General features: G+C 32.1%; 1 protein-coding gene across 5 annotated transcripts in view; it reads right to left on the bottom strand.

The window, feature by feature from the left end:
* The window catches only part of LOC120766777 (leucine-rich repeat-containing protein 40), a 15674-nt gene continuing 312 nt past the window's right edge, over positions 1-15362 (bottom strand). Inside the window, exons 2-13 of one of the 5 annotated variants that reach the window (XM_040092465.1) lie at positions 12992-13026; positions 10793-10887; positions 10334-10729; positions 8168-8355; positions 7819-8022; positions 4413-4536; positions 4096-4268; positions 3439-3893; positions 2816-2959; positions 983-1171; positions 673-864; positions 1-603 (exon numbers count right to left, since the gene is read on the bottom strand). In XM_040092465.1, coding sequence (XP_039948399.1) covers positions 498-603; positions 673-864; positions 983-1171; positions 2816-2959; positions 3439-3893; positions 4096-4268; positions 4413-4536; positions 7819-8022; positions 8168-8355; positions 10334-10729; positions 10793-10887; positions 12992-12996 — 2271 coding nt within the window. In that variant the 5' untranslated portion in view covers positions 12997-13026 and the 3' untranslated portion in view covers positions 1-497. The other 4 variants (XM_040092464.1, XM_040092467.1, XM_040092463.1 and 1 more) reach the window with 4 other exon arrangements.

Here is a 15362-nt window from a genome sequence, read left to right on the forward strand (position 1 = left end):
TTTTTGGTGTCTCTAATTTTAGAAAAGCTATTTTAAACAAATTTGATATAAATTTATATATGAATTTGAGTTTGTATGTTGTACATAATGACTAGTGTAAGGTAGTTAGTAAATATTAAAGATAAAAAATTAAATTTGCTTCCATAACTCCGGCGAAAGAGACGGATTCAAATTTGCAATATCGTTAAAAATATATTTCTTCCGTTTTTGATTAGGCGTACATTATATATATATAGCGTATTATGTATATGCATGAAAATATTACGTATCTTGTTCTCACAAATAAAATTCCAAAACTAAATCAACCCAACCGCTATTAAATCTACGTTCTACCATGACGCTCGCATGACTTAACAGTAGCTCAGGCGATTTTCATATAAAATAAGCAGCAATTTGAAAATTTTTCGCGACCAACAGCAAACACATGCCATTTCGTTACCAAAAAAATAATGTTACGCTGTACACTAAAAGTAAAAAGTCCGCTCGCTGGCTTAGCCTTAAGCTGGTATACGATCACGCAAGTACGACATGATGGCATCGGTGCCCTTGGCAAGTATTTGATGGCGTGGCTGTCGGAAGGGATTCCCGATCAGTTCCAGTGTACTGTGAATTAGAAACATTAAAAATAGGTGTTATAGATTATGCGGCAGTCTGTAAGTGAGCCGGACTTACGCAATATGTGTCAGATTACCAAGTACGGGTGGCACTTGCTCAATGTTGTTGTTGCGCAGATCTAAAATAGTTAGACGCTTCAAGGCGCCCAATCCTTCTGGTGTCGCATCGATATGCTTGATACGATTGTCGCTGGCCAGTAGAATTTCCAGGTTTTGCGTGTGATAAAGGCAGGTCGGTAAGTGGTCAAAGCTGAAAAGAATTAATATGGAATGATTAATATTTAAAAATCGTGGATAGTGGGACAGTTGTAGAGGAAATCATATAAGCAACTAAAGGATAACCGGGTAGTTATGTACAAAAAACTTACCGATTATTGCAAATATTCAATTCTCGTAAGGTGTTCAGTACACCCATCTCCTTTGGCAGGTCGGTCAGTTGGTTGCATGACAAATTGAGTAAAGTAAGACGTGTGAATTGCGACAAAAATGTCGGCACTTTGGTTATTTGATTGTTGGAGAACACCAACTCACTAGCGCTGCCTTTAAGAAGATGAAGTCTAGGGGGAAATAAGGGTGAAGAGAGCAATAGAGCTATTAATTAAAAATATTCAGCATAATATTTTTGACGTAGTAAATCGATAGTAATTAAGACTAAAATGGGAATAATGAAAACTTGTTTTTTGGATTTTAACATTGGACGACGCTTTAGTGGTGGGTTTTTTTGAAAAGAGGTCGACCCTCACGAAGTTTATAAGAGATATTCGGTACAAACAAATCATTATTAATTATGGTAGAGTAGCTAAATGTTTAACATTGAATTTGTTCAACAAGATTTTTGAGAAAAAACTGGCATTAAAAGTGGTATAATTTGCCGTAAATGGTGCAAGAATTTAAGTAAAAAGTATATAATTGATATAGATTAAATAGCGGTAAATATATGTATATACATATATACATTTACAATAATTTATCAAAAAAGCCATAATAATAAAAATGATCAATTTGACTTACAATATCAGAATTTAAATAAAAAAAAAAACAATATAAAAAAACTGGTATAAAGGTAGAAAGCTCTTAATCTAATTCAAAAATAATTAAAATAATCTAATTCAAAAACTATTAAAAGACAATAAAAAAATAAGTGGGAGTAAAATATATTGATATTTTTGTAAACTGGTATAATGATAATATTTACAATTTATCTAAATTATTTAACTAATTATGAAAAAATTATGTTAAAAAGTGAACAAAAACATCGAGTACAACTTAAAGGATACTTTTAAGCACATATAAAAAACTGGTATAAAGAATATTATAATTTATTTTAACTTCAAATATGCAAAGAGAGGAAACATTAGTACAAGTGGTGCATATTGAATGTTTTATAGAAAAAACTGGTATAAATGTGGTACAACTAAAAAACTATGCAAATATACATATGTATGTATGTACATAGATGTATGTAAATGCAAATATATATTAATTAACTTTTGTTTGTTTGGAAAAAACTGTTCTATAATTTGGTATAAACTGGTATAAATAATATTATAGGTTAATTTAACTATAGTTCAAATAGGCAAAAAGAAATATTAGTAGAAGCGGGGCATATTGAATATTTTATAGAACAAAAAAAACTGGTATAAATGTGGTACTACTAAAAACTAACAAAAATAGCTGTACAGACAAATTGTATGTTTATTAACTTTTATATTTTGAAAAAAAAAATGGCATACAATTTGGTATAAACGGTTAATTATTTAACTAATTATGAAAAAGTAATGTTAAAAAGTGAGCGAAAACATCGAGTATAACTAAAAAACTAACTTTTAAGTACATATGTACATATATAAATATGTATGTATGTATGTAAACTGGTATAAAGAATATTATAGACTTTTAACTATAGTTCACATAGGCAATAAATAAATAAATAAATACATATGTATATGAGCGCATATTGAGTGTCTCATATAACATAAAAGCTGGAATAAAAATTATAAAATTAATTATTGTTGCCTCTTTACTGTAGAAGTATTTCAATAAAAGTGTACAAATATAGTAAATATACTTATATAGTATTTATCTTTTATGTTGTTGTTGTTAATCTATTGATATCTCGCTTTAAATTTTATTTCACTATTTTTACTAATCGTCATAGCATTTATTTGTAAATATTTTCCACAACTATTGGTCATACTTACGCATCTGGCAATTTTTCCAAACGATTCTTGGAGAAATCTACGCAGCTGACATGCTCTTCAGCGGCCGTTTGGAACACCTCGTCAGGCACTGTGGACAAGTACTGCATGGTAACATTTAATGTATGCGTGTTTCTCATTTTGTATCTGAAATTTCAAGTACGTTTCGATTACTAACCACTCGTGTGGTAATTAGAAAATATTCTGCGAATAAATACTGCAGCCGCCGTGGCCATGATTATTTTCATATGGTATTGGTTGTTGATAGATCGGATAATGCGGGTCATAGGATGATGTTAATGTACCGTAGCAGTTATTATAGGGGAAATATGGATTCACAAATTTGGATATATCCATTTTCATATACTCATAGCAATTGTAATTGTATGCAAATTGTTGCATTGAATGCATCGTTTGGGCTTGTTCTGCTGTTCCGCTTGGCTGATCCATATTCACATTCATATTCATATATGTATTGGAGTTATGTCTATATTGGAGAAGGAGGGGTTGTCCACACTCAATCACACACGCACACAAATAATTACACATACATATTTATGTACACACTATATAATATAAAAAAACCAAAGCAACAACGACCCAACACTAATGATGAAAACACTCACTTATCGGGAAACGTTGTGTCTTCATCACAACCACCAGCCGGACGACGTGGACTATTCAAACCATCCGCACCCATTTTATCGGTATTATTTTGTACGAAAGTTGTCGACGACAATGACGCAGAGTTTAGGGAAACGCTATCGCCTTGATTATGGTGCTGCTGATTTTCGCTAGAAGCACGCGCACGTTCACGCAATGTACGCAATATACGATTTGTTCCGCACTGGAGTATGTCACGACGAATGGACTTGATGGGATTGCCGTCGATTTGCAGACTAACCAAATGCGCTAATGAGCCCAACGACAGGGGCAGATTGCTTATGGAATTATTGGTAAGGTCGAGCCGAATGAGATTTTTCAGTAGCGAAATTTCGTCCGGAATTTTCGTAATTTTGTTATCGCGCAAATCGAGAATTTTCAAATGTGGCAAGTTTGAGCAAAAACTCTCCGGTAATTTCTGAAAAGAAAAATAGCACAGTTTGTAAAAAATAAAAATATTAATAATTTTACAAGTAGAAAAATGGAAATTATTTCTTTAAAATCAAAAAGTTAAACCAAAAAAAGAAGGCGTTGAGCATTTTAAAATCAAATATTTACAACTTTAATAAATGATAGTCTACATTTAGGCTGATTGCAGTTTTAACTGTCTGTACACTTACCCCAACTAAGTTATTGGCAACGTATAATTCCTGCAAATTCTGACAACCCTCGAAGGTGGGTAATTGCGTTATGTCATTGTGCTGCAGATATAAACATAACAATTTGCGCAGACTGCCCATATCCTCGGGCAAAGCAATCAAGTCGTTATGATTCAGATCCAATTTTTGTAGCGCTTCAATTATAACACAAAATTTATTTTAGTATTTTTCCAATGTTTATGTTTCATATATATGTAAATAGTCACATGTGCATGTGTACATTTGTTTATTTATTGTAAAAGGCATATTTGATTTGATTTGGTATTTGATCAACTTACAACGCATATTCACCAGATCGGAGGGCAGTTCTTTTATATGGTTATGTGAGAGTAAAAGCTCAGATACGCGCACCAGAAAGCCAATACCATTCGGTAGCCCCGTAAGTGAGTTATGTGAAGCATCCTTTTAGTAAGATAATAATTTTATACCATAAACCAAAAGCCACAATGCATTAATAGTTACTAATAGTGTTAAAATATAATGTTTATGCGAGTACTATATATTTATGTATGTATAGCATGTGTAATGTAATTTAAATAAAAGCTTTTAGTTAAATTTTTTAGGTTAGGTCGAGAAAAAAAAAAAAATGCTGGTGTAAAATAATATTGATAGCATATTTAAGTTATTAGATTAGTATTATTTAGATAATATTTTCCATTAATTTTATGTAGTTTCTTGTTTTTGTGATTATAATATACATTTATTAAAAATCCTTGCGATATCTTTTAAACTATATATTATAATCAATTACCTTATTTTCTTCCAATACATTATAAAATCAAACATATTGATAGATTTCAGTTTTTATTAAACTTAACTGTTTTAAGGATACTATATCGGTTAATATATTTTTATTAATTTAAAAAACTATGTTCTCTATATATTTTAATGTCGTTAGTGAATCTGTTAGTTCGTACACTATGTAAATGTGCATATATGCTTTTCTGCCTTTGTTATTAAGTTATTACTTATTATTAAGTTGCTTTTTTGGGTAAGTTATATAATTATATGGAATATTATTTAAGAAAATAAATTAACAAATACCACTTGTTTAATGGAATATATTCTTAAAATTAATTCAGGTTTTATATAGCATATTTTTTTCATAAAAAATATATAAAAATTAATTTCAAGTTACATCTACCATATACATACAATATATAAGCATATTGGCAAAAATTGTTTCAATTAGTGTACAACTTTGAAAACAGTGAGGAAATTTCTTTGAAACTGCTGAACCCATGGCCTTGAACATTTTACACGACATTCTGGGATATAGTGAAGGAAGAAATAAGATTTTTGATAATGATTTAAATTTTTTATCCGATTTTTTTTTTTGGAAGCTGCCATTTTGTAAAAATATAAATTTTGACCAGCATTTCGATTATTACCTGTATTTATATATTATTTTAATACATATTTTTTTGGGTTTGTGGAGCAGAGAAATCTTCCTCAACGCCAAATATGGGGTCAAGAGAATCCAAAATTTTTCAAAATGAAGCACCGATTATTTAAGTATGTATATTAAATTATGTTAATGTACATTTTTCTGGGACATTTATTCAATAAAACTTAAAAATATCTATTAAAAAAATAATAAATAAAAATAACAAAAAAACGTTTTTAACGACTTGCAAGTTCATATAACCCTTAAGCAAACCAGGAATATATTCCGGTCTTTTGATCAAAATTACTTCTACACTATGCTAAATATTACAAATCTACATATCGTCACCTGAAATGCAAAATAACGTAACATCACTTTTCGTAGGTTTACAGCAGAAGCAAAAAACCGTATAAAAAGAAAACCACTTGAGATATTGAAACAAAATTTTCAAATCTGAATTAACATGAAACTAAAGGTATATTTTAGAAAAAAAAATAAAGAAAATACATAGTAAGCAAATTTTATAGTAGGTGTCTTACGTTATTTTGAATTTTCATTTATGAAACAAAATAACGTATGATCAATCTATATTTGTATAAAAATTAAAAATTTGAATAGATGTTGTCATTTTTTCTTAGTTATTGTTAAACTTTGCAAAAGAATAGGCTGCTGAATTTCTAAAAAAGCACGGGTCTGAGCACTTGGATCATGGAGTCGCTAAACCGAACTCTGGCGGCTCCTTCTCTACCCATATACCGAGGGAGTTGTAGGTGGGAAGAAGCCCTTGGAGAAAAGGGACAGCAAGCTTCTTCACGGATGGGTCAAAGGTGGAGGGGTCTACTCTCAGGAGCTCTCTATCAACTCTAGTTTCTCCAACTTCCTAAGTATTGCAGTGTCTTCCAGGCCGAGATTGGAGCCATTAAGGTAGCAGTAGATTTACTATTCCGGAGTGCAGCATCCTTCTGAGGAGTGACCATCGACTCAGATAGCAAAGCGGCGATTCCAGCGTTGAACTCATTAATAATGAGAGAATTCAGAGCTGATCGAAGACCTAACCTCGCTATCAATAGCATCGAGTGTCTTTGTGATAAGAATGATATGAGTGCCAGACCACAGCGGAATCGCAGGAAACATGAGCTAGCAAGAAGAGGCACCCTAGAACCGCTATAGGTAGAATGGGGGCGGATCTGTGCTCTCGTATCTTATTCTATTACTACTCGTCCACAATTTTTACAAACGCTGTCGAAAAAGTCTTTTATCCAAGATCGTTCGCATGAGATCTAGTGATCTCTTTGCCCTCAGTAAGGCAGCCTTTCCATACTTTAGGGACTTGTAACACGCCATTGTCCTATTGGCTTCCACGTAGTAAGGCTGGGAATCCTACCAGACGCCATCTTCAGAAGCTGTATGTAAGAAGATTAGATGGAAACAACTCAACACTTCCTTCTTGGCTGTCTTGAGCTAGGGAGGTCAAGACTTAATCACTTGGGGGCGCATACCTTCAGGCATCCCACCGAACTGGCGGAAAGCGTTTTGTTACTTTATAAGTTCGAACACAGAGGTTCTTCTTTTCTATGGCCTCACAAATTACATATATATATAGTAGTCCACGTTTGATCAACCATGTAGCCTAAACTAACCAAAGCATATTGAAATTAATCACTAAAAATAAACATAAGCAATAAATGTAGGCTAACTTCGATATAAAAAAAAAAACACACTCTGTTATTTTTACATACATGAGTGATGATACGTTATTTTGTTTAACGAAATCAAGCACTTGATGATACGTTTTTTTGAATTTGTAATATAGATTGGGTATTTTTGATCGGAGAGGCTTAAAATTTGTGACACATATGTAATATGATGTGGTAAATCGTAATTAGTAAAAAACTCAATTTTGAATTTTTTGATGATACGTTATTTTGCATTTCAGGTGACGATATGTTAGTTGATAAAAAAAAGTGCGGTGGATTCGAAGGATAAGTCAAAAATATATGCATATGTCCGAAGTTTTTTGACTTTCATAAACTTAATACAATTAAAATTTAAAAATGAGTTTTTTTAAATAAGAAAAGTTCAGAAAAAAATATACATACATATGTATATGTACATATGTATGTATATCAATAATAATTCCGACATTTTCGATTTTTATATATAATTATAAAAGCAAAGTAAATCCTGCTGATATTGGATATACTTAAATACTATATATGGTGGTAGAAAATATCGTACAAGTATATAGAACTAACATAAGTCTGCTAAAACATGAACATAAAATCCACTCTACATACCAAATATTCCAGCATGTGCAAATCGCTGACAGCGGGGTGTAATTCTTCAAATTCATTGTACGATATATTCAAGTAACGGAGCTCAGGTAACGAGTAGAAATCAACAGGCAACTCTCTCAACTTATTGCGACTCAAATTCACACGCACTAGTTTCTCTAACCTGCATATGGATCTAGGAAGGCTGGTTAGTAAATTGTCGTGCAGCTGCAGGAAGAAAATAACGCAATAAAACAATCACCATCAATATATAAATCACACTAAATTAAAACTGTATAACTAAACTGTTGGTCTTAGATTTGCACAATCTCACATAAAATGCTTAATAAGCATGAGGATAAGCTAAACTCACCGTCAATGTGGTCAATGTTTCGAGATTCTCAATTTTTGGCGATAGATGTGTCAAAGCGTTTGAACTCAAATCCAAATTGGTTAAAGGCATTTGATTCCACCAAGCATCTTCTTCCTGGACAGTGAGCTGTTCCAATGAAGTTGGCAAATCCTTGTCAGTCTGATTTATTTGGTAAATTTTGTCGGGCACTAGAAAGTTGCATTGTTCATTAGATAAAATAGAAAATATTTTTTTTCGAATCTTGATGCATTTTATCAAAAAATTGTAAGTAGATACTTGTTCATTGTCGTCTAATGCGACACAAATATTTTGCAACTTCGTCTTGTTAGTTTTAAAGGATAATTTACATTCGATAGCTAATGGTTTACGTTGACTTTTCGGCTCGATTTCATCTTCAGTCTCCTGCTCGCTGGTGGAGGAGGCCATTTGGTATTCCCGTATGTGATAGAATAAACGCCTATGCGCCGGACCACACATGCAGAAGGATGTGAGCTTTTTGCGCGTTTGCTTTAAGGACGCAATTTTGAATGTTTTTTCTTTAACAAAAAGTTAGCGCGGGAAATAGGTTTTATTTTTTTAATACTATAAATCTAGGATGCTTATATAAAAAAGCAACCATTAACGCTGAGCGACAGTATGCAACTACGTTGATGCATTTTTACTTTTGCATTAATGTTAATTTTATGGCATAAAACTCAATTTCAGTTGCACTGTGTTGAACGAAGCGCTCGTGATGGTTAACCGAGCATGAAATTTGGTTTAGCCATAATTGGGTTAGCTAAATTGCGTTGCAGATTTAGGTGATGTAATACGATACTTGACAACATTTAAATGCTCGTAATAATGAGAAGAAAATAAATCAAATGTTGCATAATATTATAGGGGCAACGTAGAAGCAGTAAAATTGTTAAATGCATCCAAATACTATAAAAAATGTATGTATGTATATATGTATGTATGTACATTTGCAGTTATTTGTAACAATTACAAAATTAGTTTCACTGTCAAGTTCAATCAGGGGAAATGCGTGCATGAATAATTTTATAAACACACATACAAAAATATGCGCTTCACTGCCCGTTTTGGTTAGTTACTAACATTAGCGAGCCAGACAGAACGTTTAACAGCTGGCATAGAAAGCTACAAACACAATTCCGTAACGGTTAGTTAAGCGATTGTGAACAGGTATATGCACATGACGACATAATCAAAGGTCATTCGTGCGGTTGAGGCAGGAAATATGCATTTGACGGTTTTGGATATGTTGGGTGTGGTTTCGGTGTGTCTCCGAATAATCTAGGTGATAAATGTGGGACGGTAAATAAAGACGGCGTAAACAATTAAGGGTAATATTTAACATATTAAAACTTTACATATCTTAATTTTCATTGAGGTAGTATAAGTGTTATATTAATATTTTTAAAACATATATTAAGAGATTTCTATAACACGAAAATACGAATTTAGAAATATTTCAAAAATATTTTGTAAGTTAAACCAATAATTTTCAATATTGTAGAATGTTTATTTTCGATCTATTTGCACTTTATGATTTTATTTTAAGTGAATTTTGGCTTGGATTATTATCCGAGACACCGATATCTCTTTATGCTTTGCAAAATACACATGTGAAAGGTGTTATAGTTATATATTATATATTATAGTGCAGCCGAAGTTAACGTTTTGTTTTTAAAACTATAGTACTTCTAACATGTTCTTCTTTTTCATATGAATAGCTTTTAACACTTACTTTTCACGGAAACTTGTGAACTAACGTGGTGTTGTAAATTAGGTTTGTATAAATATGTCTTAAAAATCAGTTGTTCAGTTTTGCACTAAAATATTTGTTACTTTTTTTTAATACCTTATAAAGTATATTTTAATTTAACACTAAATAATATTACGACACTTCCTTTAACTACAAATATGAGGAAACACGCGCAACAAACAGCTGGAAAAAATTATGCCAACACTTAAGTGATTCCTGCATGAATATAGAAATAACTCGCCACTAACGAGGTAAATTCATTCAATTATGCATTTGAAACGTCGTGACGCATACAGAAATTTATTTAAGGATGAGTTATTGATTTTCAAGCTTGGTCAAAGTCATACACGGCACTACGAAGAAATAGTGTGGTTTATGTCCAACGTTATGCTACTAACCTGATGTTAAGCCTCTGCCGCTCAGCTGTAAAGCGCCTGTTTTGCGTGCCTGTTTAATTAGATGTGGTGGAAATGCTTTGTCATCTTCAGTTTTATTTCTTTTATGGAATAATGGATTCAATTCACCCAGCCTTGAACGTACGCGACAAGTGCGCGATGCAGAATTATTAATAGAGTGCACAGAGTTGGTAGTGGATGTGGTAGCATCGATGCCGCCCTCGCCACCACTAGCTCTGTTGTTGTTCATTGGGTCAAAATATGGCGAAGTACTATAACAGCTACTCGTTGCTGCAGCATCAATATTTGTGTCCAACGAGCGCCAGGACGTCGTGGGGAATTGTAAGAAATTATTATAATTCAAATTATTACTGCCAGATAGATCGTTGGAGCCGTTATCTATATTTTTGTAAGCATTAAATAGTGTATTATTAAAACTATTTTGATTGCAGCACAAATTACTTTGATGATGTGGACTGCTTCCAGTGACCAGGTTTCCGAAATTAAAATAATTTTCCTGGCTGAGACAGCGATAATATGATGGATAATTGCGGCAACTGTAGAACGAATATGTGTAAAAAACTATTTGAATTGTAATAACACAAATTATTGCAACAATAAACACTATAACATAACATAAATTTAAAACGGACTTTAATTCAATGTATCGGAATTGCGTTGTGCGAGCACATGCAATGTCTCCCACAACGTTGTTATAATTTACACAGCTCCACTGCGACTACTTCGATTTGTTATTATTGGTTTTGTATTGATTTTGTTTGTTGTGCTCTTTTGCTTTTGTTTTTTGTTTATTGTTTTATAGCCGATTTATCACAATTTTATACTTCCAAATTGGACTTTTTCGTTTTGTTTTTATTTTTTAATTTGAATGTCAAAAGTTCACAGCTGACATTGCAGCTGACAGCAGAGAACGTTTATAATTCTAGATCGTAAATTTTACGGTTTTCGGTATTTGTTTACGAAAAGCTGAGAACGTTTGCAATTGGAAAAGCGTGCAAATTGTCAACGATAACAAAGAGGAATTTCACCTTATTTAGGGGAAAATGGAGAAAAGTAAGAGTGGTAAGTTGGCCCGATTTCAAACTAAAAGTAAACAACCTGTATTTATAAGCGTGTAAGCTTGGGTTTATAAATTCTTTAGGGATATACATATGTATGTATGTATATGTTTTGTTGTAATTGGAACTATTAATGGGCATGAATTTTTAAGATTTTTTTTGTGATTTGAATATACTTGCACATTTTTGTACATAATTTAAAATCAAAAATTTATCTTTTGAAACCATCAGGCATTGCAGAATCTCTAACCTAATTTTCAAGTCTCATTATCATTCTACCTTTTCAAAACTATAAAATCCTCAATAGGATATGTTTGTTTTTAAATCTCAAATTTAATTGTTTTGACCTATGAAAACGATTTAATATAATAATTACCATAATTCATACATGAATACTTATAAAATAATATTTTTCTGTCCTCGTCTTTATTTTTAGTAAATTATTCAACGACGTAAGTTGCACGTGCATCTAATATTCAAAACCTTGCATACATATTGTACATATGTACATACATATTTATTTATGTACGCCTGACATTCACGTGACACATGCTGCACGTGTGACATTGCATTCGGCCACCCTTTGATTTGTTAGACAATATGTTAACTCATACTTTTCCATTCATAATAATAATAGCAAACTATTTTTATAGCCACTAACAGAAACTTACTAGACTGGTCCTAATTGCGTGTGGACAAAATCATCAACTGTTAGATTGCGGACTAAAAGAAAAATAATAATTTTTTCTCAAATTGTTTCATTTGCCTATGTTATGTTAATATTATTACTAAAAAAAATTATGCTAAAAATGTACAATTTTTTTTAAATACTAACACAAAAACGAGTTTGTTTTATAATTTTTTTATTATTATTGAAATATACCCAAAAAGTAAAAATTTTGATAATAAACGAACTTACAAAATTTTTTTTTTAAATGTATATGTACATACATATTTTTATAAAAATTATTTGGAAAAAATGCACGATTTACAAATACAATTCAGCAATTTTATAATTGTATTTAGATGAAAGTAATTTCATATTTTATATAGTTTTTAAACATCCCTAGTATTTGTATTATTTTCAATTTATTACGGGGTTTAACGCTGATCTGTCACAAATTGTGATCAATTCAAATCAATTGAAGCGCTTTTGCTCCGCATAAATCATATGTGCAATGTACATATGTACATATATACCATGAACGAAGCATATGTATGTAAGTAGGGTATATACATATGTATGTATGTGTGTACACGCAATATGTAGTCACACGAGTTATTGACCTAGTCTGCTGGGTTCGGCATGCTCACGTGTGCGTGTTGTTGTTGTTGTTTGAGTAGTTCAATTCGTTTATTCGATAATGAACTTAAAAGCAATGAATTAAGCATGAGCAAATTGTAACAACAACAACGCAGTTGTACTCAAACACATGTGGTTTTATTTCACTAGCACATTGCGGTGCGCTAAGGCGTATGAGTAACTATTTATACTACCATGAAGTGGAGTTATCAATGAAAGCGAACTCATCGCAGCAATTTAATTATTTAAAAAAAATTATTGTTAAATTTTTCTACTTACGTCATTTTTTTGTTAGTTGACGAAAGTTGATTGCACTTCTTAGCGGTGGAAAGTTGACGCACAGTTTGTTGAGAGAGCCACAGATGTTGAGGCACGTGTAAAAGGTAAGTTGGTAGGAAAAAATTACTCAAAATGACAAGCAGTTAGCAATTTTTACATTTTTAACACTTAGAGGCTTAAATTACGAGTATATGAAATATGTATGTGTATGTATGTGTTGTATGTATGTAAAATATAGAATTACAATCACAGCAAAGTCTGCGCTCGCTTACAACATATTACGACTTAAGAACTATAGAATAGTGTCAAGGTCATATAGGTAAGACACTACCTACTATGTTGTTACACTGGTCGCCAGCTAATTGCAGGTGTAGAGTTTCTTTGCTTTGCAATATTTACGCTTTGTAAATGCGACACAAATGTACACAAGTTAAAAATTGTTAGTAGGCCTTATTTTCTTCGAAAGCATTTCGCGATTTTCAGTTAGCTAATAGTTAGTTAGCTAATAGTAGTAATTTTTTTAATTGCGAAAAATTTATTATTATTTATTATTACATTTTTCTGAGTCTATATGAATACATAAATTATTTGCTTTTGATATATTTTCAATAAGCTCGATTAAAGTAGTAAACAATTAGACGGATTGTCTTGGGAACACCTAATGTGACAGCCTAAAAAAGGTAATTTTTGGGAATAAAAATCTACTGTATCAATTGTTTTGTAACGTTAAAGGTATATTAATAGATATCTTAAGGATACACATAAATTTTTGAAGAACAATTGAATACTTTTCGAGTTACACGGCGTTCTTCCACTGCTGCAGTGATCCCGTTTAACTTCGTCAGAGAAGAAAAAAAAATGATCTACTAGAAGACATTGTCCGCACAATGAACTTTTTTTTAGGTAAGAAGTGTGTCAATATTGTCCGTTTGACCTGTTTTGAGTAAGAAGCGTTTTAATTGAGGCTTACAGTATCCAAAGTCTATTGTGCCCTCTCCTCTAGCATATACATATATTCATAAAGATGTTGAATTTCAGGAACTGCTGGGCGCTATTGAGGTGATATGTTCCCTATTCGCATACATGGATTCATATATGGGCCTTTAGCTTGCTTCTATAGATTGCTGTGAAATCTAGAATCAGGTGCTCAGGAGCTTTTGGTTTCATGTCGCAAAACTGACACTAAAAAACTGATTACCCTGCAAAACGAGTGACCACGTGACTTTTTTCTATTTTTGACATTGAAAACCACTGTGGAGTACATGCAATTAAAGTTCATTATTTTGATAGCACTGCAGATCATTCCAACCGAGGCATATAATGAGTGTATGGAAAATTGGATTAATTGTTGGCATGCTTGTATTGGCTCAAAAGGAGCCTATTTTGCAGACGATAATAAAGATTTGTTTTAAAGTAGGTGAAAATGTTGTTTTTTTTTGGCAATCCGGCAGATTTTTGATCAGATGGCATTAAATCATTTAAAAATTATGATTTATTTCTAAACAAAAATCATCACCATTTCTAATATTTTTAGACTGTCGTATATTTAATCGCTTTAAGCCTCATAAATTTACACAAACCTACATACAACTGTAAGTACTTGCAAAGAAACCCTTTAAGCTGCTTTCAAAATCTTTTCTCTCATACTAAAAACTGCGAATTCAGATACATTTATCAAACATGTACATATGTATATATAATAATAGTATTTGTATATGTATGTATATATGATAATATATAAAATTCAAATAAATTTTAGTTCTTGTATTCAAACTACTGTCGAAATTCCACTAAAAACCATAATGCCAAACAATTTATAAAAGCTTTTGCGCATTATTAAAAAATGAGCGGTAATTTTTACTTGAACTTGTCGTGCAACGCAAAGAAATTACAGCAACACAAACAACCTTGGCGGCTGGCAAAAACCACACAATCAAGCAAAGTGCGCCTTTTGTCGCAATTTACTTCCATAATTTTAGCAAGTAATCACGGTCAATGTTCTTCCTGCTTTGATTGACACAAATTGCCGCCACTATTACGGCTGATTAAGAGCTTAGGCGCGATATTTCGGAAATAACGCGGGCAGCAAACCGTTTGCAAGATTCATAAATTACAAAATAAATAGCGAACGTTGGAATAATATTACTATTTGTATGTGTGTGGCGCTTGAGGGCTGTCAGGGGTGCTTTGCGGTTGCGTTTGCGGTCGCAGCTGTGCCGTTTTGTTTATGCCGCACAGCAAATGCTGCCGCCTTACAAACACTACCGCTTCACATGCACACACCTTTATAGAAAATTTGTATTTATGTATGTATATATGTAAGTGCATGTATGCATATTACCGTTGCGCACTACTTAAGGTATTATTTGCG

This window comes from Bactrocera tryoni, chromosome 1 (assembly GCF_016617805.1).
Source record: "Bactrocera tryoni isolate S06 chromosome 1, CSIRO_BtryS06_freeze2, whole genome shotgun sequence".
Taxonomy (NCBI): Eukaryota; Metazoa; Arthropoda; class Insecta; order Diptera; family Tephritidae; genus Bactrocera; species Bactrocera tryoni.